The sequence below is a fragment of the Rhinopithecus bieti genome, unplaced genomic scaffold (assembly GCF_001698545.2).
Source record: "Rhinopithecus bieti isolate Rb0 unplaced genomic scaffold, ASM169854v2 scaffold_22, whole genome shotgun sequence".
Taxonomy (NCBI): Eukaryota; Metazoa; Chordata; class Mammalia; order Primates; family Cercopithecidae; genus Rhinopithecus; species Rhinopithecus bieti.
This window is the reverse complement of record NW_016803136.1, coordinates 1,313,179-1,337,416: the sequence shown is the minus strand read 5'-3', so window position 1 is coordinate 1,337,416 and position 24,238 is coordinate 1,313,179. Positions and strand designations below refer to the sequence as shown.

Here is a 24,238-nt window from a genome sequence, read left to right as displayed (position 1 = left end):
TGCTGGGATGACAGGCGGGAGCCACCGCGCCCGGCCTACGTTTCATTTATTGACGGCTAATTTTCCAAGAGTCCAGGAATCCCCAAACGTCCTCTATACCATAGGTAATGCAATCAGTTTGGGGCAGAAAGCCGCCTAAAAGTGGGCGTGGAGAAAGGAGGCGCTGCAGTAGCGGCGTGAGCGCCACGGGAACGGGGAGATTACCTGCGGCTGGGGGGCAGGGGAGGCCGGATCCCAGGCAGGACAGTGGCTAGGCTGCGTGTCGCCACCCCGACCCTCGTTTGCCCCCTGTGTCTCTGGACGGCGGGGAGCCGGGGCGAAGACAACACAAGGACGGGGTTCTCGGATGCCTCGCGAGTGGGGCAGAGGCTGCGACGGCGGCGGCGGAGCGACAACTTCCGCCGGAAAACGATCCCTGGCGCGGGGCACGCTGGGAGCCGCGGGCGGCGGGCGTGGGCTGGGCCGGGTCTGGTGGCGGCCGCGCACCCCGCGTCGTCTGGGGTACTGTTGCGTCGTGCGCTGATGACAGTGCCGACACGCCCCCCTGACGTCCGCGATCCCGTCTTCGCTCAGCCTCTCGCAGCTTTGCGCTCGTGGGAGAGTCCCGCCTCCTCCTGCGAACCGCACCACCCAGAGCCCGGGGTGCGCCCTTGGTCCGTCTCTGACGGAAGCCGGGGCGGAAGGTCGGAGTCCGGAAGAAAAACAGCCCGCGACAGCGAGGCGTCCGACCGGCCGCCCGCAGGGCTGCTCTGGCGGGGACTCGCTGGCTGGGAGACGCGAACCTGCCGGACCAGCGCGCGGGACGACGGCGGCCATGAGCTCGCGGAAGCTGAGCGGGCCGAAAGGCAGGAGGCTCAGGTGAGGAGACGCTGGCGGCAGAGGCAGTCCTGCTCGGGAGATCGCTGCCGCCGACCCCGTCGGGCTGCGGGCTGGGGGTGGACGCAGACCGGGAGACAAGGCACCAGACCTCCATGACTGCCTTTGGTTCAGGGGCGCTACCACCTTCTCCCACGCCTGTGTCAGGTGGGCTGTGTTGGGCCCGAGCTTCGCGCCCCCTCTAAGCCGAGGCTGCCAAGCTTGTTCCCACTGGGGCGCAAGCAGGTGTCCCGGTTGCTTTCTAGAGAGGACAGCCGTGTCGGGTTGTTTGAGGTTAAAGACATAACGAGGCCGTCACCCTTCAGCTCTAGGTTAGAAATCTTGTTCCTACTTCTCATCAGCACATACATCAGGAGGTCTGCCTGATCCCATGGTGACCCCCGGGAATCCGAAATCAGATTGAGATAAGATCCTTTAGTGAAGTGACTTAGCCTGGTCTCTTGCGTGCTCTTTCACGGGGAACAACGCTAATCGCCCACTTAGTGTAAGTCACGATGCTTGGATTTGCGGCTAATCGTCGGATTTGAGAGGGGGAACAAGAAATCCGGACTTTTGCTCTCCATCCTCTTAGAGTGAGTCTGGGAAAATAAGTCTCTTGAGTAAAAGGTCTTTTGTTCCTTAAGCCTCTGTCAGACAGCAGGGGGAGATCGTAAACAAATGAAGCACACACTCTCAGGCTGAGTGCCTGGGAAGGTGGTATCTGTACCCGGTTGTTTATGCTAACAGGGAGGGACAGGAAGTTGCTTTAAACTGGCCGAGAATTTCTTGAAGTGCTTTTGAGAACGTCGACCTCTAAGAACAGGGTCTGTTGGAGAAGAGATGTTTTGGCATCATCTGCTCTTTTCTCCCGTCCCCCTATATGTGCCCTCTGCCATTCCAGATCTCCAGCTGCTGCAGGTACTCCTCATCCTGTGCCCAGGACTCACGCCAGGCTGTTCCTGGTCTCCGCAGGGTCTGCAGCTCCTGCCTGCTCTGTGCTCCGCACAGTCCGGGGCTTCTTGAAGAGCTGCTGTGACTGACTGTTTTGCTAAAGACATCTGTACGTCTCTCCTTCCTCTGAGCCTCTGACTGGATCCCGTGTCATTGAGGCCCCTGATGTAGTTTTCTTGCTTCCCTAAGACTTGTAAGCTGAGGTGGAAAATGTTATCCAACTGATGACTTTTCCCGAGAGAGTACTTTTTATTTTTCATGGAATCCTACACAGACATAGAGCATAGACTCTTAAGAGAGACGTCAAGAAACCTGTTACTTAAAAACTCCTTGGCCGGGCGCAGTGACTCAGGCCTGTAATCCCAGCACTTTGAGAGGCTGAGGCGGGCAGATCACCTGAGATCAGGAGTTCAAGACCAGCCTGGCCAACATGGTGAAACCCCATCGCTGCTAAAAATACAAAAATTAGCCAGGTGTGGCACACACCTGTAATCCCAGCTACTTGGGAGGTTGAGGCAGGAGAACCGCTGGAACCTGGGAAGCGGAGGCTGCAGTGAGCCGAGATCGTCCCACTCCACTCCAGTCTGGGCAACAGGGCAAGACTCTGTCTCAAAAAAAAAAAAAAAAAAGGCTCTCTGAAGTGCTTGGCAAAATTGGTTTCCTCCCGGGATCTGCTAGGGAGGAGAGAGGAAGGGAATATGGTGGTGTTATCTCTTTTATTTTTTAAATTCCTCTGCCCTTGTAGTGCTGAGGCCTATCACAAGGTGACATCTGAACCCCCAGGATCTGCTCGGTGGTCTTAGGAACACTTGGGGTGAGAAGTAGGGATGGGAAGTTGCTGACCGAGCCATAGATGATCACAGAGGTGTGTGGGTGGCTGGAGGAGCTGATGGAATTAATGCATTCCTGGCAGTTCAACCCCCTAACCCTTCCCTAGCCTGACCTGAAAGTCTTGGGTTCCCTTCGGCAACTCTGTTATATCAGCACCAGTGCTGCCAGGTGTGGGCAGCTGTGAGCCAGCATGGAGGACCCAGTCCAGGGTTGGGATTTCCTGCTTCAGCAGAGAAAGGTGAGGACGGACAGCTGATGTATCCCCATTCCCTCCACTAGCACAGAAACCCGCATTTCCATCATGAGTGTGGCGGATTGTGGTGACATGAGCAGGCCTAGACCCCGTGCACTATCTTTTTTTTTTTTTTCTTTTGAGACAGCGTTTCACCATATTGGCCAGGCTGGTCTCGCACTCCTGACCTCAGGTGATCCGCCTGCCTCGGCCTCTCAAAGTTCTGGGATGACAAGCATGAGCCACGTGCCTGGCCAACCCCGTGCACTCTCTTATCCTCCTTCCTCCATGACTGGCCAACCCCGTGCACTCTCTTACCCTCCTTCCTCCATGACTTCCCTCTGCATCCCTTCCACAGCATACATGTCGTGACTTGGAACGTGGCCTCAGCAGCGCCCCCTCTAGATCTCAGTGACCTGCTTCAGCTGAACAACCAGAACCTGAATCTTGACATATACGTCATTGGGTAGGTATCTGCAGGCTCCTTCGCCCTTCCCTGACCAGTCCCAGGTTTCCCTGTGGGAACCACTGTAACCTGCCCTCCTCCGCTCTGGAGTCTGAAGGCCGGGAGCTTTCAGCCTGCTTCAGGGACAGTCCCATGTCTCTGATCCTGGGTCAGCAACGGCAAAGGGGGCTGGAGATCAGCCGGCAGGGGAGGGAGACCTCACGGCCATCAGAACTCAGGGCTGGAGGCCGGGCGCGGTGGCTCACGCCTGTAATCCCAGCACTTTGGGAGGCCGAGATGGGCGGATCACGAGGTCAGGAGATCAAGACCATCGCTAGACTACACGCGGGTGAAACCAGTGGCTCTCTAAAAAATACCAAAAATTAGCCGGCGTGGTGCCTGTTGAGTCCCAGCTACACGAGGCTGAGTGACAGAGAATGGCGTAAGCCGGGAGGCAGGCTTGCAGTGAGTTGGAATCGCGCCACCGCACTCCAGCCTGGTGACAGACGGAGACTCCGTCTCAAAAAAAAAAAAAAAAAAAAAGAACTCAGGGCTGGAAAGTCTGTGAAGACGGTGTTAAATATCTGTGGCAGGGGAAGTAGCCTGGAGGCCAGGGGCCAAGCCTCTGAGCTGGCATGGTCAGTTTGCAGGAACTGAACTCTGGGATCATAAGCCTCCTTTCCGATGCTGCCTTTAATGACTCGTGGAGCAGTTTCCTCATGGATGTGCTTTCCCCTCTGAGCTTCATCAAGGTAACTTGCCAGTTCATGGGCAATCGACAACTGTGTTTTCACGTCTCCACTCACCCCCGCTTGTTTGGTCTGATGTGTCCCTCTTACTCCTACTCAGCCTTTCATGCTGTTTCCCATTTGTTTAAAGGGCTAAACCTCACTTGCACCTGGACCCCTGGGGCTCCTGCCTGCCTTCGCCTTTCTGAGGGAGCTGGAGCTGAGCTGAGTCTCCAGGGGTTGGGTTAACACCTGGATATGTTTCAGCTTGGGAAGATTCTGAGGGGAGGTGCAGCAGGGCTTGTCAACACCTCGGTGCTGGCCCCTGCCCCAGCCACCAGTCTCTGCTCAAATGCCCGTCCTGAAGTCTCTGAGTGTAATGATACTGCTGTCATTTATCAAGTGCTTACTTGGTGTTAAACATCATAAGTAGCTCTTTATATTATATATGTTATTTTAAAATCTTAACAAGTGTGTTGAAATAGAGGTATTTTACAGAGAAAACCATGGCTCAGAAGTCACATGCACTATCTGGGATTTGGATCCAGGTCTTTCAAACTTTATCACCCAAGTTCTTAACTGCTAATACTTTATCGCTATGCTGGTGGACTCTAAGACTGACAGATCTTAGACATGGCTGGCCTGCTGGTGTGATAGGGTATCCTCAGGTCATACGGGACGTGAATGTCAGATTCTGAGGGTCCAGAAGTTAGAAGAGGGGAGTCAGGTGTGGTGGGTAAAAGTTCTTAGTCTGAGACAGCAGTATACTCTGGGGTGTCTTTAGACTGTAGGAGAGTCCACAGGAAGGCCCTAGGTTGCTGGGTCTTCACCTTGGTTCTGCCCTGCACACCCGAGGGATGAAACCCTCCCGTTCACAGCACCTGGTGTACAGCTGCTTAGAAATACCAGAATTCCCTCTTTCCCCTTTCCCGGATGACTCCTTCTTCAGAATGAATTCGGTCAGCCTAGTTTGCCTGGGGGTACTGGGGCAAGAGCCGTGTGTCCTTTGGAGGGGGAGCAGAATGGGGAGGAAAGAATCTAAGGTTTAGAGCTCCTGCGGATAGAAAATGCCAGCCAGAGTCCTTGGTTCCCTCCAAATCAAATCCAGAGGCCTCCTTCTGTAGATAGGGAGCTAGATCCTTACAGAGAACAGAACCACTTCTCTCTCACCCGCCACTCCCTTTGCAAGACTGCAGGCCTCCTTGCTTCTTGGCTGACTAGCAGAGGATTGGTAGGATGGAACTGAGTCAAGGAAATTAGCTCAGCTTGTGGCAGAGACACAGCTCTTTCTACCCATGTGGCCGGCCGAGATTGGGAGGCCAGCCTGAGGGCCTGGCACCCAAAACGGATGCCCTTCTTTCCCTAGCCAACAATCAGGGTGGATGGGTGAGCTCCGTGTAAGCCTCTTCTTAGGTATGCATTTGCCAGCTATAGACTGAGAAGGGCTGACCCCCTTCCACTGCTCCAGGGCCCCCAGCCACCTCCTGCTAGTCCTTTCTTTGCTCCTCCTACTTCATTTCCTCCAACTAGAACTTTCCCTAGCACTCTCCTGCTTTTCCCACAGCCTCACCCTTTCTCCCAGTCTGACTCTGTCCTGCCCCGACCCCGCCCTCCCCGCCCCCACTTCCCTGCTGCTTCTTCACAAAGTGAGCCAGTGTCTTTGTGGTGGAACCCAGTGGCCTAAAGCTGCTTCGTGGATGGGGATTAAGCCGGAAACTTTTCCTGAGTCTTTATCAGTCCCCTTGCTTCAGTCCTGACCCTGGGAGTCAGCCCCTCATGGTCCAGCCCGTCCTCCATCCCTGTTGTCCTGTGTGCTTGGGTGGGAGAGAGAGAAGACTGGGGAGGATGGTCGGCTTGAGGACACGTCTGTAGCAACCTCTGGCCAACCTGAAGTTCTAATGTCTCCCTTGCCCAGTGCTGGGTTTGAGGTTCCCCCTGCTTTGACTCCATTCTGCTAGGGCTCGTGGCCTGCAGGATCAAGTTTCATAATTCCTGGAAGGCCCCAGTACACGCTCCCCACCCGGGGATTTCCTCCTTGGCCTCCACACTTCATTCTCCGGAAACAGCGACTCGGGTGCTGGTTGTAGCCAGCCTGAACCTGAGAGGGAGAGCTACTGGCTGCGGCCCATTCCCACCCCACCTTTGGCAGCTGCAGATAGCAGGGATCTTGGCAGTCCTAGCCCTTTGCTGTTGTTTTACAATACAGGTAGCCCTCCTGGTCCCTTAGCCTCCCTAAATCTTAGTCCCTCATCTGCAAAACAGGGACAGTGATTCCTTCCAGGGTTGACAGGAGTAAATGAGAGAGGAGGCACTTGAGCTGCTGTTCGCTCTGCTCCCCAGCCTGTGAGCGTCTTGAGCTGCTGTTCGCTCTGCTCCCCAGCCTGTGAGCATCTTGAGCTGCTGTTCGCTCTGCTCCCCAGCCTGTGAGCGTCTTGAGCTGATGTCGCTCTGCTCCCCAGCCTGTGAGCCTGTGTCCAGCCTGTGAGCATCTTGAGCTGCTGTCGCTCTGCTCCCCAGCCTGTGAGCATCTTGAGCTGCTGTCGCTCTGCTCCCCAGCCTGTGAGCCTGTGTCCTTACCCACTGGCATTCCCTGGGTATCGCCTTCATGGACACCCGGCTGCACGCAGTATATAGTTACGGAGTTTGGGGGAAACATTTTCTTACTTTCTTTTCACTGAGCTATAACGTACACAGAAAAGCATGTAGAAATTCAGTGTACACTTTGATGGATTTTTATACATACCCATGTTACCATCAGCCACATCTAGATAAAGAGCAGACCGGATGTGGTGGCTCACGCCTGTAATCCCAACACTTTGGGATTACAGAGGCAGGCAGATTACTTGAACCCAGGAGTTCAAGACCACCCTGGGCAACATGGCAAGACCCTGTCTCTACAAAACAAACAAAAATAGCCGGGCATGGTGGTGCGCACCTGTGGTCCCAGCTACTCAGGAGGCTGAGGTGGGAGGATTGCCTGAGCCGAGGATGTCAAGGCTGCAGCGGGCCATGATTGTACCACTGCACTCCAGCCTGGTAGACAAAGCGAAATCCTGTCTCTAAGAGGGAGAAATGGGGGCAGACGGTGGATAAAAAACATTCCCAGGGAGGGAGGGAGAGAGGGAGGGAGGGAAGGGGATAAAGAAGAGCATTTCCAGCACCCTGGAAACCTCTCATGTTCCTTCTTTTACTTTTAAGAATGCTTGGCCGGGCGCGGTGGCTCACGCCTATGATCCCAGCACTTTGGGAGGCTGAGGTGGGCGGATCACGAGGTCAGGAGATCAAGACCATCCTGGCTAACACGGTGAAACCCCATCTCTACTAAAATACAAAAAATTAGCCAGGCGTGGTGGCGGGCGTCTGTAGTCCCAGCTACTCGGGAGGCTGAGGCAGGAGAATGGCGTGAACCCGGGAGGCGGAGCTTGCAGTGAGCAGAGATCGCGCCACTGCACTCCAGCCTGGGCGATAGAGCCAGACTCCGTCTCAAAAGAAATAAAAAATTAAAAAATTGAGAAAAAAAAAAGAATGCTTAAACCAAAAAATAATAGCTTTCAGATAATCTCCACAGCGTCTATGAGATAGATTCCTGCTTTATCAATGAGAAAATATACTGAGAAACTTCCTCAATGTCAAATACTAAGAATCAGAGCCATGGTTTGAACCCAGATCTAACTTCAAAGCCAATATCCTTAGCTGCTGTCCTCTTTCCTCTTTGAGGCCCTAGCAAGCCAGGGTTGCAGCCTAAGGGTACCCAGAGGATCTCAGGATAGCATCTCTGAGAGGGGACTAGACATCCATGGAGCAGCGACTGAAGAGTTGGTGCTCTCCTCATGGGAGGGTGCCCTGGCAGCCTTCTCTTCTCTCCCCGCCACCCCCAGGCCTAGGAGCAGAATCTAAAACCTCAGCACGTATCATTTGGCAGCTGAGGAGAAGAATGGAAAGGCTTGAAACTCTGAGATTCAAACTGGGATATCGTAGATCCTGGGGCAGGACACTGCGTGTAGCTGAGGGCTCTCTAGTGTCCCTAGCACGGGGCTTGGAAGGGATGCACTTGGCCTCTGTGGTTTAATGAGCGACCTTTACTCTCTCTCTCCTGCAGGTCTCCCATATCCGTATGCAGGGGATTCTCTTACTGGTCTTTGCCAAGTATCAGCATTTGCCTTATATCCAGATTCTGTCTACTAAATCCACCCCCACTGGCCTGTTTGGGTACTGGGTAAGGACTGAGCTATTGTCTGAGTCGTGAGCTGGGCAGGGCTGGGAACTGTGGTCCTGGGCAAAAGAAAAAGGAAGTGAAAGGAATCTTGGTACTCTGTCCAGCCCAATGCGTGTTTGTTCTTTTGCCTCAGAGTGGGCTTGCTGTCCCTGAGGCCAGGTGAGGTGAGCTGGGCTCTGTGCATGGAGAGATCACCCTGGGAAGCTTAGTTGCTGTCCATAGGAGACCCTGCGGGAAGTGAGACTGTCTCCCCTCAGGTCTAGGATGTGGCAAGAGGGGTGGTCCAACCCAGAGCTGCTTCCCACTCTTCTGTTGACCTGCTCCACCAGGGGAACAAAGGCGGGGTCAACATCTGCCTGAAGCTTTATGGCTACTATGTCAGCATCATCAACTGCCACCTGCCTCCCCATATTTCCAACAATTACCAGCGGCTGGAGCACTTCGACCGGATCCTGGAGATGCAGAATTGTGAGGGGCGAGACATCCCCAACATCCTGGATCACGAGTGAGCCTGGCTCTGCAGACTGTTCCCCACCCTCTGCCCCACGCTAACCCAAGCCAGCGTCCTCTGCCCCATCACGGTTCCCCAGCCAGTGTCAGTCAGTGTTCTGGCTCCCACCCTCTCCCTGCCCCTTCCCTGATGCCCATCTGCTGTCTCCTCTCTCTTTGCCTGCCTGGGGTCCCCTTCCTCCAGCCCCTCTGTCCTGCCTAGAAACCCTGAACACTTGGGAACAGGTCAAAGCCCTTGAGGTTCCTGAGGTCACCAGAAGGGCTTGTCAGCTTTTCCTCGTGACCAGTTGAGGAGAGGAAGCAAGGGCCACAGCCTGCTCTGTGTTTGCCAGAGCAGGCTCTTTGGTGGGTCTCTTCGGTTTGAATGGTGGTTTAGGAGCCATGAGAACAGTTCCAGAGGACCCACGTGTGCCCTGGTGCCTCACCTGCCCCTCGGGCTTTCTGTGCCCCAGCAGCCCTTGGGTTGAGCAGGCTGAGCCACCTGGTGATCTCCCTTCCCTGACTTTATCACAAATCCTCAGGCTGCCCTCCTTTTTTTCTGAAGCCTCATTATCTGGTTTGGAGACATGAACTTTCGGATCGAGGACTTTGGGTTGCACTTTGTTCGGGAATCCATTAAAAATCGGTGCTACAGTGGCCTGTGGGAGAAGGACCAGGTATCAAGTGAGGGGAGGGCCCCAGAGGGTGATCTGGGCCCACGGTGGGAGCCATGTGAGCTGTGCAGACTGTTGCTAGATGCCCTCGCCGCTGTTTTCCTTTGCCCAGGTCTGGTGGGGGAGGCTGTCTAGCAGGGCTTCGCGTCCAGGGGTGAGGCAGCCACGCCTCCCGGTGCCTCATCTTCACATGGAAGAGCCAGGGTAACAGCCCCTGGGTGTGCTTTAGAATGGGGAGCCAGATGCAGAGCATGAAATGAATTATTTAAAAAAGAAGAAGAATAGGAAAACAGGTCCGAGGCGCTGTGGCTCAAGCCTGTAATCCCAGCACTTGGGACGCCGAGACGGCGGATCACGAGGTCAGGAGATTCGAACCATACCTGGCTAAACACGGTGAAACCCCGTCTCGTTACTAAAAAAAATACAAAAACTAGCCGGGCGAGGGTGGCGGGCGCCTGTAGTCCCAGCTACTCGGGAGGCTGAGCAGGAGAATGCGTAAAACCGGAGCGCGGGTCTTGCAGTGAGCTGCAGATCCGGCCATGCACTCCAAGCCATGCGGCCACAGAGCGAGACTCCGTCTCAAAAAAAAAAAAAAAAAAAAGAATAGGGAACCAGAAGGGCTTTGCACCAGGCGCCATCACGCATCAGCCCATCGTATCCCTGTCGTCTGTCTTTCCCATCCCCAGCCTCGTTTCCCTCCTGGAGGGTGAGATGACCCTTTGGAGGACCCTGGTTCTCCCAGGTTCCCCTCTGACACATGTCCGCTAGTGACCTCCACTAGAGATGGAATTCCAAGTTGGGTCCCTGCAGTCTAAGGACTGGGAAACGGCAGACAGCTGCCTCCCCTAGGCCTTGGTAATGTTTCTGAAAGGATTCACCTGCTTTCTGGTGGGGGTGGGCTGAGTAGTCACTGGGGCGGTGAGGCAGTGGAGTGGCATTGCTTGACTCTTGGCCCGTTTGTGACGGCATGTGCTGATCCCTTGAATGGAGTGTGGTGCTGGGCCATTGGGTCGAGACTAGAGGGAGACGGGGACTGTGACTTTGTCTGCAGCTCAGCATTGCCAAGAAACATGACCCGCTGCTCCGGGAGTTCCAGGAGGGCCGCCTGCTCTTCCCACCCACCTACAAGTTTGATAGGAACTCCAACGACTATGACACCAGGTGAGGAGGAAGGGGGCCAGAAGGTCTAGGAAGTCAGGTTACACTGGCTCTGCTGGCATGGGCACTGTCTCAGAATAGACGTGTTAGGGGCCGGGAATCAGTCTAGCCATCTCCTCTCCAGAGTGGCGCCTCCTGTCCACTTCGTGAGGCACTGACTGGGGGAGCCGTCCCAGATCTCAGCGAGAGTGGGAGGGAAAGCCAGTGCCAGCAAGGGCAGGAGAGGTGTGTGGGGGGTGGGGGTGTTACAGATAGAACTAGAGGAGAGGGTGGAGCAGCTGCCTCCTGACCTAGGAGGGACTGCACGTCAGCTTTTGGAAACCCCAGACCTTCTCGTCCCCAAACGAGGCAGAAAGTTTGGGCCAACTACATACTGGTATTAAGGACCCCTGCCCCAGCCTGTGCGTGGGTCAGGTTCTGTGTGAGAAGGTGAAGTAGTGGGTAGAGAATTTCATCAGGATCAGTGAGATCATGAGTCTGGTGGTTAGAATCACAGCTCTGTCTGACTGTGGACAAAGTGTTAGGCCTCGTTTTGTCATCTATAAAGTATGGATGACAGAGCACACACTTCATGAGACTGAGGATTGAAGAAGGCCGGCACCGAGTAACCATGGGAGAGAACTGCTATTGTGACTTTTAGATTCATGCCGGCTGGGCGTGGTGGCTCACGTCTGTAATCCCAGCACTTTGGAAGGCTGAGGCAAGTGGATCACTTAAGGTCAGGAGTTCCAGACCAGCCTGACCAACATGGTGAAACCCCATCTCTACTAAAAATGCAAAAATTAGCCGGATATGGTAGCGTGCGCCTGTAATCCCAGCTATTCAGGAGGCTGAGGCAGGAGAATCGCTTGAACCCAGGAGGCGGAAGTTGCAGTGAGCTGAGATCTGGCCACTGCACTCCAATCTGGGTGACAGGCGAGACTCTGTCTCAAAACAATAATTATAAAATAAATAGATTCATGTCTTCCCATCATAGATTTACTAAAAACCTTTCTAAGAAGCTGAGAAGGGGCCAAGTAACCACTAAAACCTGAGAAAGAACTTCTGGCAACCTGTCCCTGACCCAATTTGGGGCAGGGACCCTCATCTCTTTGAAGAAAGGAAGAGCCCCTTACATGTCATGAGGGTCTTTGTCCCAGCGGGAGCGGCTCGTTCATTCCTCCGAGCGGGAGTGTGTCTGTGAGGGAGGCGGGAGGTGCCCGCAGGGCAGCCCAGGCCTTTGGGATTTAGCCAGTGCGGGACAAGAGGTAGAACTCAAGCTTGGTTCTGGAAGTGGTACAGCAAAGCCAAAATACCCTTGCCAAGGAAGGGGGGAAAGAGTGAGCTGATGGAGCAGTGTGGAGCGAGACAGGGTGGGGTCGCGAGCAGGGCCGTCCAGAGAAGAGGAGGCAGCGGACGCTGGGGACAGGACCCGCCCTGGGCAACAGAGCAGGCAGGAAAGGAGGTAAGAGCCAGGCTGCGACAGGCTGGCCGGCCCAGACCGACAGCTGCAGGGAGACTGCCAGTCTCTGCAGCCATCCATTAGAAATGAGAGTCATGGTGGAAGCTGTAAGGACAGGGTGGGGCCTTGGGTGGGGAGAGGTTGCTTGAAGCCAGGAGTTCAAGACCCACCTGGGCAACATAGTTAGACCCTATCTCTACAAAAATTTAAAAATTAGCTGGGTGTAGTGGGATGTGCCTGTAGTCCCAACTACTCGAGAAAGCTGAGGCAGGAGGATCACTTGAGCCCAGGAGTTAAAGGCTGCGGTGAGCTGAGATTGACCCACTGCACACCAGCTGGGCAACCCTGTCTCAAAAAAAAAAAAAAATCCTCTTTAAACACTTGCCAGCAGGAAGAGAGCTGCCGGCAGGCCCTACGGCCAGGTGTCCCCTTCTCCCAGCCCTGTGCCAGAGAGATCTCCAGGAGACTGAAGTTTGTTGCAAAAGCTGGGTCTGGGCTGGAGTTGACAGGGTCTAAAAGGGTAGTGAGCTTTGGAGAAGTTCAAGGACTTCCCCAGGTAGCTTAGCCAGTGAGTGGCAGAGCTGGGGCTCAGACTGATCTCTGAATCTATAGCCCACAGTGCTTTCCTCAAGCCCATTGTACGTCAGGATTCATGGCCATCCTTGCCAGCAACAGCAAAAAGGATGGCATGGTGAGGAAGGCAGACTCTTGCTAAGGAGGAGGTACACACCTATTTCCAAATAACAGCTCACTGTGATTGGCGGGCAGGCGTGCACCCAGGCTTTGCCTGTGTCAGTTCTTACATTGTCCTCTTTAGGTAGACAGTGTTACTATTGACTGTTTACACAGAAGGCAATTGAGTCTCAAAGAATGTATAAGTAAGGAGTAATAGACTTCATCACTGCATGAGGATTGGAACTCATATCTGTGTCTGTCGACTCATGAGCCTTCACTACTTCCCTTAGGCTAGAGCCCAGGAAATGCAAGAATGTCCAGGCAAGAACAGGGGACATGGTAACTGAAATATTCCTGGCTGGGGCCAGGGTCCAGAGGCAGCTGGGAGTTCCTGCAGTGAGCAGGGCCTGAGCCCACCTGGGGCAGAGACATTCCTATCTAATGAAACTGTTATTTTATCCTTGAAAACCCAGTTGAGACATGACTTTTCGTAGGACGCCTTCCCGGCCCCTCCCCATCTCACTGAGAGTTCCTCTCCTGCCCTGTGCCGCTCCCAGCCTTGCGCACACCATGCTCTCAGTGTTGCTTTTAAGCAACGCTGTACCTTTTAAGCAACAGTGTACCTTTCTTACTGTACTGTGATGGCCCAGAGAGCAGAGACGATCTGATTTAGGACCATCCCTGGGAGTAGCACAGTGCCTGGCATATGTTACCAAGTCCGGGAGTTAGTCAATAGAAGGTTTCCAGAACTCCGTGCAGAAGGTTGGAACAAATGTTAAGGAGGTGGACAGCTAATGCTAGGAGAGACCTGTCAGACTTCCTGTCAAGGAGAGTATCTTGAAGGAAGCACAGAGTTTGGCAGAAAGCAGAGGGCAGGCTTTCCAGTCAGTCAGCACACTGACGAGAGGCACCTGCAGGGGCCAGTTTGATGAAGTGACCGAGCATTAGTGTGCTGGGCCAGCGACTACGGTGTTCCCAAGCCAAGATGTAATGAGAGGCTAGCTCCCTTATAGGGGAGGGTGAAAGGGCTGAGGGCAGGGTGGGAATCCTGCTAAAGTCCGGGATTACACTGGAGTTTTGTTACAGTTGCAACTATGAGCCCAGACAAACTGTTTTATTTTTTTCCAGACAGAGTTTCCCTCTTGTTGCCCAGGCTGGAGTGTAAGGTAACGGCATGATCTTGGCTCAGTGCAACCTCTGCCTCCCGGGTTCAAGTGATTGTCCTGCCTCAGCCTCCTGAATAGCTGGTGATACCCCATCTCTACTAAAAATACACAAAATTAGCCAGGCATCCGCCACCATGCCTGGCTAATTTTTTGTATTTTTAGTGGAGGTGAGGTATCACCATCATAGAGAGACCCCTCCCCCTACGAAATTTTTTTCAAAGGCCATGTGGCCGGGTCCGGTGGCTCACACCTGTAATCCCAGCACTTTGGGAGGCCCGAGAGGGGTGGATCACGAGGTCAGGAGATCGAGACCATCCTGGCTAACACGGTGAAACCCTGTCTCTACTAAAAATACAAAACATTAGCCGGGCCTGGTGATGGGTGCCTGTAGTCCCAGCTACTCAGGAGGCTGAGGCAAGAGAATAATGTGAACCTGGGAGGCGGAGCTTGCAGTGAGCCAAGATCGCACCACGGCAGCACTCCAGCCTGGGCGACAGAGCGAGACTCGATCTCAAAAAAAAAAAAAAAAAAAAAGAGGCCAGGCATGATGGGTCACACCTCTAAACCCAGCACTTTGGGAGGCAGAGACAGGACGATCACTTGAGCCCAGAAGTTCAGGTTCAGCCTGGGCAACATGGCAAAACCCCATCTCTACAAAAAATACAAAAGTTAGCTGGGCATGGTGGCGCATACCTGTAGTCCCAGCTACTCTGGAGACTGAGGTGGGAGCCTTGCTTGAGTCCAGGAGGTTGGAGCTGTAGTGGGCTGTGATCACACCACTGCACTCCGGCCTGGGCAGCAGTGAGACCCAGTCTTAAAAAAAAATAGCTGGACCAGGCGTGGTGGCTCAAGCCTGTCATCCCAGCACTTTGGGAGGCCGAGATGGGCGGATCACAAGGTCAGGAGATTGAGACCATCCTGGCTAACACAGTGAAACTCCGTCTCTACTAAAAAATACAAAAAACTAGCCGGGCATGGTGGCAGGTGCCTGTAATCCCAGCCAGTCGGGAGGCTGAGGCAGAGAATTGCTTGGACCCGGGAGGTGGAGGATGCAGTGAGCCGCGATCACACCATTGCACTCCAGCCTGGGCAACAGGGTGAGACCCCATCTCAAAATAAAACAAATTGATGGCCGGGCGTGGTGGCTCAAGCCTGTAATCCCAGCACTTTGGGAGGCCAAGACNTGTAATCCCAGCCAGTCGGGAGGCTGAGGCAGAGAATTGCTTGGACCCGGGAGGTGGAGGATGCAGTGAGCCGCGATCACACCATTGCACTCCAGCCTGGGCAACAGGGTGAGACCCCATCTCAAAAATAAAAACAAATTGATGGCCGGGCGTGGTGGCTCAAGCCTGTAATCCCAGCACTTTGGGAGGCCAAGACGGGCGGATCACAAGGTCAGGAGATCGAGACCATCCTGGCTAACACGGTGAAACCCCGTCTCTACTAAAAAGTACAAAAAACTAGCCAGGCGAGGTGGCGGGCGCCTGTAGTCCCAGCTACTCGGGAGGCTGAGGCAGGAGAATGGCGTAAACCCGGGAGGCGGAGCTTGCAGTGAGCTGAGATCCGGCCACTGCCCTCCAGCCCGGGCGATAGAGCGAGACTCCGTCTCAAAAAAAAAAAAAAAAAAAAAGCTGGGCGTGGTGTGCATCCCTGAAGTCCCAGCTCCTCGGAAGGCTGAGGCAGGAGGATCATTTGAGTCTAGGTTCAAGGAGGCTGCAGTGAGCTATGAGGACACCACTGCATTCCAGCCTGCATGACAGCAAGACCCTGTCTCTAAGGAAAAACAAGGTGGGGTAGAAGGAACTTGGTTGGTTAATTTGTACATGCTCACTTTGCTTGTTTCTTGGATTTTGCTAAACAGGCTCCTCGAGAACCTCGTGCATCCTATTTATCATATCCCCAGTTGCGGGTCATATAAGAAGTGCTAAGTAAATCTTGGTTAAAAGAATGAACAGGCTGGCGCGGTGGCTCACGCCTGTCATCCCAGTGCTTTGGGAGGCCGAGGCAGGCGGATCACGAAGTCAGGAGATCAAGACCATCCTGGCTGACACAGTGAAACCCAGTCTCTACTAAAAATACAAAAAATTAGCCGGGCGAGGTGGCAGGCGCCTGTAGTCCCGGCTACTCAGGAGGCTGAGGCAGGAGAATGGTGTGAATCCGGGAGGCGGAGCTTGCCATGAGCTGAGATCGCGCCACTGCACTCCAGCCTGGGCAACACAGCGAGACTCCGTCCCAAAAAAAAAAAAAAAAAGAATGAACAATACAGGTGCCCAGTGATCAGCCTGGCCATGGCAAGGAAAAGGAAAAAAGGGGGGTGAGGGTGGGCTGAGAGTCATGAGGAGGAAGGAAAGACAGGCTGTGGTCAGGACTTGGGAAGTATCCTTACATGACAGCAAATGTGGGCTCTCAACCATCACGGGGAAGTAAGGGAGGGAGAATACTTTGAAAGAATGTGCATTCGTGTGGTTCATTACCCAGTTTTTTTGTTTGTTTGTTTGTTTGTTTGAGACGGAGTCTCGCTCTGTTGCTCAGGCTGGAGTGCAGTGGCGCGATTTCAGCTCATTGCAAGCTCCACCTCCTGGGTTCACGCCATTCTCCTGCCTCAGCCTCCTGAGTATCTGGAACTACAGGTGCCCGCTACCACGCCCGGCTAATTTTTGTATTTTTAGTAGAGATGGGGTTTCACCGTGTTAGCCAGGATGGTCTCGATCTCCTGACGTGATCCGCCCGCCTCGGCCTCCCAAAGTGCTGGGATTACAGGAGTCAGCCACCATGCCCGGCCCTTTGTTTGTTTTTGAGAGGGAGTCTTGCCCTGTTTCCCAGGCTGGAAATCAACAGTGCGATCTTGGCTCACTGAAACCTCCGCTTCCCAGGTTCAAGCGATTCTCCTGCCTCAGCCTCCCAAGTAGCTGGGATTACAGGCACGCACCACCACACCCAGCTAATTTGTGTGTGTGTGTGTGTGTGTGTGTGTGTGTGTGTGTGTTTAGTAGAGATGGGGTTTCACCATGTTGGCGAGGCTGGTCTTGAACTCCTGACCTTGTAATCCGCCCGTCTCAGCCTCCCAAAGTGCTGGGATTACAGGCATGAACCACCACACCCAGCCCCATTACCAAGTTGGAAGCATTGCCAGGCGCCTGGTGTTCAAGGCAGATTGAGGGACGCAGTGTCTGCAGTCTGGGATGGCACATTCCAGTGCGCTCTGAACACTCCTTAGAAGAGTGAAAGGTTGGAAACGACCCAAGGAGCCAACAAGCAGACCAGGGTTAGTCAGAGTTGCCGCTTCTTGACCACTCCCTTGACGCCCTTTAATTTCGTTGTTGCTCTTTGAAGTAAGTACTGTTATCACCCCATCTTAACAGTTGAAGAAACTGAGGCTTAAAGAAATGAAGTCACTTGCCCAGGGGCATACAGCTCTTAATTAACAGGACGGAATCTTCCCCCAACTGGTCCCTGATTCTGAAGGCTGAGCTCAGCACCATGACGCGTCTCCTCAGTTGCTAGAGAACTTAACTCTTCCTGTTGAAGGAGCAGCAGTACACTGGGAACATTTATATAAAATAGCAGTTGAATAGGCCGGGCGCGGTGGCCTACGCCTGTCATCCCAGCACTTTGGGAGGCCGTGGCGGAGGGATCACCTGAAGACCAGAGTCGGAGACCAGCCTGACCAACATGGAGAAACGCCATAGCTGCGCATGGCCGGGCGCGGTGGCGCGTGCCTGTCATCCCAGCACTTTGGGAGGCCGAGGCGGGCGAATCACGAGGTCAGGAGTTCAATACCAGCCTGGCCAGCATGGTGAAACCCAGTTTACTAAAAAGACAGAAATTAGCCAGGCGTGGTGGTGTATGCCTGTAATCCCAGCTACTTGGGAGGCTGAGACAGGAGAATCACTTGAATCCGGGAGGCAGAGGTTGCAGTGAGCCGAGATGGCACCACTGCACTCCAGTCTGGGTGACAGAGCGAGACTCCATCTCAAAAAAAAAAAAAATAGCAGTTGAATAAAGGAGGAGACAACAATAGTGTTTCCAACTGATAGCGAGTGTATGGAGCTGTAAACATTAAGATTAGATGGGCATTTTTGAGGGACGAGCTTGAGCTTGGGTTTTTAGTAAGTGTACCTGGTTATTGAGTACCTGTGTGCCGGGATCCGTGCGAATGCTGAGGATACACAGGACACTCCAACAGCCAAGTCCTTGTCTTCAGGGCTCATACACTAAGTGACGTGCTGAGTGGGAAACAGAAAATTGCAATATAGTGTCATCGTATAATACTGGTATAAAATGCTTCGAAAGCAAAACAATGAGCTCCGGCATGGCTTTGGCAGAGGCCTCTCCCTGGTGAAGAAAGGTGTTCCAGGCAGCAAATACCACAAAAGCAAAGGTCCAGAGGCTTGAGAGGGTCAGCAAGGTGGAGTGGGTCTAGGGAAGTGGTGTGAGATGAAGGACGGGGGTGGTCAGACTCCTGAGCCCCTTGAATACCCCACTTGGGGACTTAAACTTTATTCTGGAGGCAGTGAAGATGCCTTAAAGGTTCTAAAAGAGCCAGGTGCCCTGGCACATGCCTGTGGTCCCAGCTGGTCAGGAGGCGGAGCTGGGAGGGTTGCTTGAAGCCCAGGCCTGTGAAGCTGCAGTGAGTTAGGATTGTGCCCCCTCACTCAGCCTGGGCAACACAGTGAGGCCCTGTGGATAGATCAGTAGATGAGGTGACATGGGTGAGACCCTATCTACAGATTGATGGATTGACCTAATCAGGCTGTTTTACTCTGGGTTCCTTCAAGAAAGGGGATTGTCCACCAAGGGGGAGGAACCCAGAAACAGCAGCTGTCCTGCTCCCCCCACCTCCAGAACTCAGGGCTGCTGCTGGGCCAAGCTGAAACTGCCCCAGTAGTCGCTTGGGAAGGCTGGATTACGGGTCAGAGACTTTTCTTTGGTCAACTTCAGTTACCTAGAGGAGGAATGCATTTTGTCTCTGGAGCTGTATGACCTTTTCCAAACCCCTCAGCGGGGCTGGAAGCAAAGAACAGTGAAGAACAGGTCCAGGGATGTATGACCTTCCAAACCCCTCAGGGAAGCTGGCAAGTGAAGAACAGGTAGGAGGTCTCAGTCGACTTTTCTTTTTTTTTGGAGACAGAGTCTCGCTCTGTCGCCCAGGCTGGAGTGCACTGGCGCGATCTCGGCTCACTGCAACCTCCACCTCCCGGGTTCAAGTGATTCTCCTGCCTCAGCCTCCCGAGTAGCTGGGATTACAGGCACCCGCCACCATGCCTGGCTAATGTTTGTTCTTTTAGTAGAGACGGGGTTTCACCATGTTGGCCGGGATGGTCTCGATCTCCTGACTTCATGTTCCGCCTGCCACAGCCTCCCAAAGTGCTGGGATTACAGGCGTGAGCCACCGCGCCCGGTCTCAGTTGACTCTCGAGAGGAAATCATAAAGGCCAGTGTGCGTGCACCAACCACTGTGCACCAACCACTGTGCTAAAACCACTGTGCTAAACATTTTATGTACTTGATCTCATTTAGTCATCTCAGCAACCCTTCGCGGTAACTACTGTTACTCCCTCCACTCGCAGAGAGCTGAGGCCTGAGAGAGGTTAGTTTGGTGGTTAAGAGCACATGCTCTGTAGTCGTGCTGGCTGGCCCTGAATCCTGACTCCACCAGTTAGTAGCTTGTGACTTTGGAAAAGGTGCTTCCCTTCTGAGCTCAGTCTGTGTCTCCACTTGTAAAGAGAGCATGATATACCCAGGCACAGTGGCCCGTGCCTTCTCATCCCAACATTTTGGGAGGCTAAGATGGGAAGATCATTTGAGGCCAGCAGTTCAAAACTAGCCTGGGAAACATACTGTCTTTACAAAAAACTGTTTAAAAATTCGCTAGGTGGCCGGGCGCGGTGGCTCACGCCTGTAATCCCAGCACTTTGGGAGGCCGAGACGGGCGGATCACGAGGTCAGGAGGTTGAGACCATCCTGGCTAACACGGTGAAACCCCGTCTCTACTAAAAAATACAAAAAACTAGCCGGGCGAGGTGGCGGGCGCCTGTAGTCCCAGCAACTCGGGAGGCTGAGGCAGGAGAATGGCGTAAACCCAGGAGGCGGAGCTTGCAGTGAGCTGAGATCCGGCCACTGCACTCCAGCCTGGGCGACAGAGCAAGACTCCGTCTCAAAAAAAAAAAAAAAAAAAATTCGCTAGGCATGGTGCCACGCACCTAGAGTCCCAGCCACTCAGGAGGCTGAGGTGTATTGCTTGAGCCCAGTAGTTTGAGGCTACAGTAAGCTGGGACGGCACCGCTGCCCTCCAGCCTGGATGACACAGCAAGACCCTATCTCTTTAAAAAAAAAAAAGGTATGGTAACAGTCCAGATCACAGGCATTGTCTGGTAAGCATTTCCTACGTGCTTCCCTTTGCTTTCCTGAGGTATCCTTCTAGTATGCAGGGCAGTCAGATTCAAGCTCAGGTCTGTCCAGTCTCAGAACCCCAAACCTCAGCTGCTTTGATCCACTGCTGCGTTTGCTCAAAAAAGAAGCAGAGCTTTGAAATGGAATGTTTCTGAGTCACAATTTGACCCTAAAAACATGAGCTGAACATACAGAGGGTCCTGGCTAAGTCTGACAAGGGCTGGCCTACCTTGGATTCTGTTCCGCACCTTCCTGCCTGCTGCCATGCTCCCTCCGGCTCTGGCCTGGGGGTCTGTGGCTGCCAGTAGATGCTGGAGTTAGGGGCTCCAGCAAGCTCATTTCTGCTTGGGTTCATTTCTGCTCTTATGCCAACCCCTTCTTCTCTCTCTCCCCATTCTTCCTCTTTATGCCTCCTGCCCCCGCAGTGAGAAAAAACGCAAGCCTGCGTGGACCGATCGCATCCTGTGGAGGCTAAAGCGGCAGCCCCAGGCTGGCCCCGACGTTCCCAGACTGCCGGCCCCAGACTTCTCCCTGTCTCTGAGGAGCTACAGCAGCCACATGGTGTACAGCATCAGCGACCATAAGCCTGTCACCGGCACTTTCGACTTGGAGGTGAACTTCCAGGCTGCCTGATCCTTGCCAGAGGAGTAGCTATGCTGGCCACATCCCCAAGCCCTCCATCCCTGGATTCGAATGTCAGCCAGTCCCCCAGGGGAGGCCTGTGGAGGCCATGATTGCCTTTCCTGCCAGGTCAGATATCCCAGCTCCTCTTAGGAGCCGTTGATGGCTCTGTCTGTCAAAAACGTGTTCAAACCCTTTGTGAAAAGGTTTCCATTTCCTTTGGGTATTCTCCCTTGGGGCTAATGAGTTCCATTAGGCTTATTACCCAATGTGAGAAGTAGGACTTCTTTTATTTGTCCTGAAGCTATCTGGATCAAGTTGCAATGGGAGCTCCCTCCATCCCTGCGTCCTTGTATCTTGCTGTCTAAACGACCAAGGTATTGGCCTCCTTCAGGGTGCTGCCCGTCAGCCTTCACATGTTCATACAGGTTTACCAGCGTGCGTGCGTGTGTGCGCGCGTGTGCATGCATGTCTCTTGTTCCGCCGTCCAGGCTGGAATACAGTGGCGGCATCACAGCTCACTGCAGCCTCCACCTCCTGGACTCAAGTGATTGATCCTTCCACCTCAGCCTCCCTGGTAGCGGGACTGCAGGTGCCACCACGCCTGGCTACATTTTGTATTGTTTGTAGATGCAGGGTTTCACCATGTTGCCCAGGCTGGTCTCGAACTCCTGGGCTCACGTGATCCTCCCAAACTGTTGGGATTATGGGCATGAGCCACCATGCCCGGCCCACTCTGGTTGCTCTGTTGTGTTCTTGCACATTCACAGCTGTTCTCACCAGAGCATCCCCCATGTGGGGCTTTGGGTCAGATACCCGGGAGGCCTGACAGCAGCTGCCTGGCCACCTCCTTAAGCCTCTCAGCCGAGCCTCTGCTCTCCGCCACTCCTGCCCCCCAGTGCTGGGCCCCGTGGGATTCCCTGACAGGCCGGCCACCCTCCTGACTGGTGTCTGGCCCTCTTTCCTGCTGGCCAGCCATGGTCCGCTGGAGCAGCCCAGCGGAGTCCTGTGCCCACCCCCTCTGGGTGCCCCACCTTCCCCGCTATGTTGGAAGGGCACAGTGAGGAACACTTGGCCTCAGAGGAGGGAATGATGCTGTGGGATTCAGCCCCTCCCACCCCCATGTCTAGCTGAAGCCGTTGGTGTCTGCTCCGCTGATTGTCCTGATGCCCGAGGACTTGTGGACCATGGAGAATGACATGATGGTCGGCTACTCGTCAACCTCGGACTTCCCCAGCAGCCCATGGGACTGGATTGGACTGTACAAGGTGATGTGGTGGCAAGGCAGGGAGTCCATCAGCAACAGCCCCCAGTTCGTCCTTCCCGAGGGCTCCTGGGAGCTGGGCAGATGCTGACAAACTCACCCTCGTCCACCCCAGCGGTTCTTCTGTAGCTAAGGGCTGGCAGGGAAGGGCGGCAGGGAGGCGTACAGTACAGTAGCCAGGCCCAGCAGTGAAACTGTCTTCTCCTTAGGACTTGTCTAGGGTCCCAAGTCCTCCCTGACCACTGATGGCCTGACTCCCCCTCACAGGTGGGGTTGCGGGACATTAATGACTACGTGTCCTACGCCTGGGTCGGGGACAGCCAGGTCTCCTGCAGCGACAACCTGAACCAGGTACGTCACCAGAACCACCTACGTCACCAGCAGGCAGGCCTGCCTCAGCACTCCTGTCTCGTGGAAGGAACAGAGTGCTGGATAACTTGTCACTCCGAGCTGGGTGGAGCCCAGAGCCCTGGAGCTGATCCCAGTCCTGTCCATCCCCCTCCAGGTTTACATCGACATCAGCGGTATCCCTACAACTGAAGATGAGTTTCTCCTCTGTTACTACAGCAACAGTCTGCGTTCTGTGGTGGGGATAAGCAGACCCTTCCAGGTAAGCGATGCTGGTGAGGGAAGCGGGAGGGTGAGGGCTTGAGCCCATTGTTGGTTCCCTGAGGCCCAGGCCTGGGAGCCAGCCTGTACGTGAGGAGCCACTGCAGTGGAGGAATGGGATGATGGAAAGCAGAGGAAGGCCCACTCTCCACTTCCACCATCTGCTTTACCCCTGCAGATCCCACCTGGCTCCTTGAGGGAGGACCCACTGGGTGAAGCACAGCCACAGATCTGAGCCAGGATGGGAGTGAATCCCAGGAGGAGGCCAGAGCTGGCAGCCAGCTCTGCCTTTCCACTGCCGGGAGTGCTGGGGGCCCAGCCTGACCCCCTGAAGAGACAGCCAAGTGTCCTCCGCATACACCTCCCAGAGTGAGCTCTAGCCAGACTCCTTTGCTCTCTCCACTACTCATCTCTGGAATCAGCCACTTAAATACAGGTTTTTGTTGCTGAGATGTGAGTGAAACCAGCTAGTGCATCAACAGTGAAGACCTGGGGACAGTTCTGCATCTTATTTCTGGATTCCTACCCCCTCTTCTAGTCTAGCCCAAGTAGTCCTGCCAGGCACATGCCCCATTTGGCACAGGCCCGCATTCTTGTTGTGCCGTCCTGGGCCTCAGGCTGTCTGGGAGGGGAGATGCTCACATTTGTACAGGCTACATAGACTGGTGCAAGCAGTGCTGGCTTCCAGGAGTCTTGGCATCTCATAGCTTGTCCCGTGAGGAGTGAACAGAGGGTCTGGGATTCCTGCTTTCAGCAAAAGCAGTCTGACCCCTCTAGCCGGGCTCTTACGTCATGGTTGTGAGCAGGCTGATGAGGGTCCTTCGGCCAGCACAACCTTCCTCCCTACCCACGGCATGGAGTCTGACCCAGGAAGTTCCAGAGCCTGAAGAGAGAGAACTGGGAAGGATCTAGGTTCGCTTCTGCTGGTAGCTTGAGTCCCATGCCTCCACCCTGCCAGCTGAGGAAGGGGTGACAGGTGGTCAAGGAGCTGTGGCCACAGACTTTTACAGGGTGGTCCGTGTCGGGTTAGGTGCATATGCACCACCCTTGTCAAGAGTCATTGATGACAGCCCCCGTCTGGACCCCCCAGGACCTCAAAGTGGGGGCAGGCAGAAGGGAGAACCAGCTCAAGACATTTTGGAGGATCTGGCCCTGGGGGTCTTCAGAGAGCACTCTCCAGGGGCTTTGTGGACATGGTCTGTCCCCACGTCCACCACTTGCCTCCTGCCGTGGTCACTCAGCAGCCCTTTTCCCAGGAGAAGATACCTCTGGGAGCCTGCTCCGTGCTTGTCCTGCCATCCTGTGTCCTGAGACTGAGGGTCACTCCAGTTGCTCTATGTTGCATACTCTCCCCCGCAAGCCTGTGTATGAAGAACTGTCCCCTGGCTTCCAGCAGGCCATGGCTGGCTGTTTTGTGACTGTTACATTGTGCAGGGGTAATTAGAAGCGTGGCTTTTACACTTGTGTGTGACTGATGATTGGGGGGTGGG

The 24,238-nt window shown here is 54.3% G+C and overlaps 1 protein-coding gene across 3 annotated transcripts; it reads left to right on the top strand.

Annotated features, from left to right (window-relative positions):
• The first annotated feature begins 41 nt into the window (after nt 1-41).
• On the top strand, nt 42-24,208 carry INPP5K (inositol polyphosphate-5-phosphatase K). 3 transcript variants are annotated; one of them, XM_017865821.1, is made up of 13 exons: nt 42-858; nt 2,744-2,875; nt 3,228-3,335; nt 3,958-4,066; nt 8,142-8,258; nt 8,588-8,763; nt 9,313-9,424; nt 10,473-10,582; nt 20,680-20,866; nt 22,006-22,143; nt 22,407-22,490; nt 22,645-22,749; nt 22,927-24,206. In XM_017865821.1, the coding sequence occupies exons 4-13, from the start codon at nt 4,034-4,036 to the stop codon at nt 22,981-22,983; spliced, it is 1,119 nt and encodes a 372-aa protein (XP_017721310.1). In that variant the 5' UTR covers nt 42-858; nt 2,744-2,875; nt 3,228-3,335; nt 3,958-4,033; the 3' UTR covers nt 22,984-24,206. The 3 variants fall into 3 exon arrangements, with proteins under 3 accessions (XP_017721310.1, XP_017721364.1, XP_017721260.1); XM_017865875.1 differs by lacking the exon at nt 2,744-2,875 and having other exon boundaries at nt 3,965-4,066; XM_017865771.1 differs by lacking the exon at nt 2,744-2,875 and having other exon boundaries at nt 428-858; nt 22,927-24,208.
• The last annotated feature ends 30 nt before the right edge of the window (nt 24,209-24,238 follow it).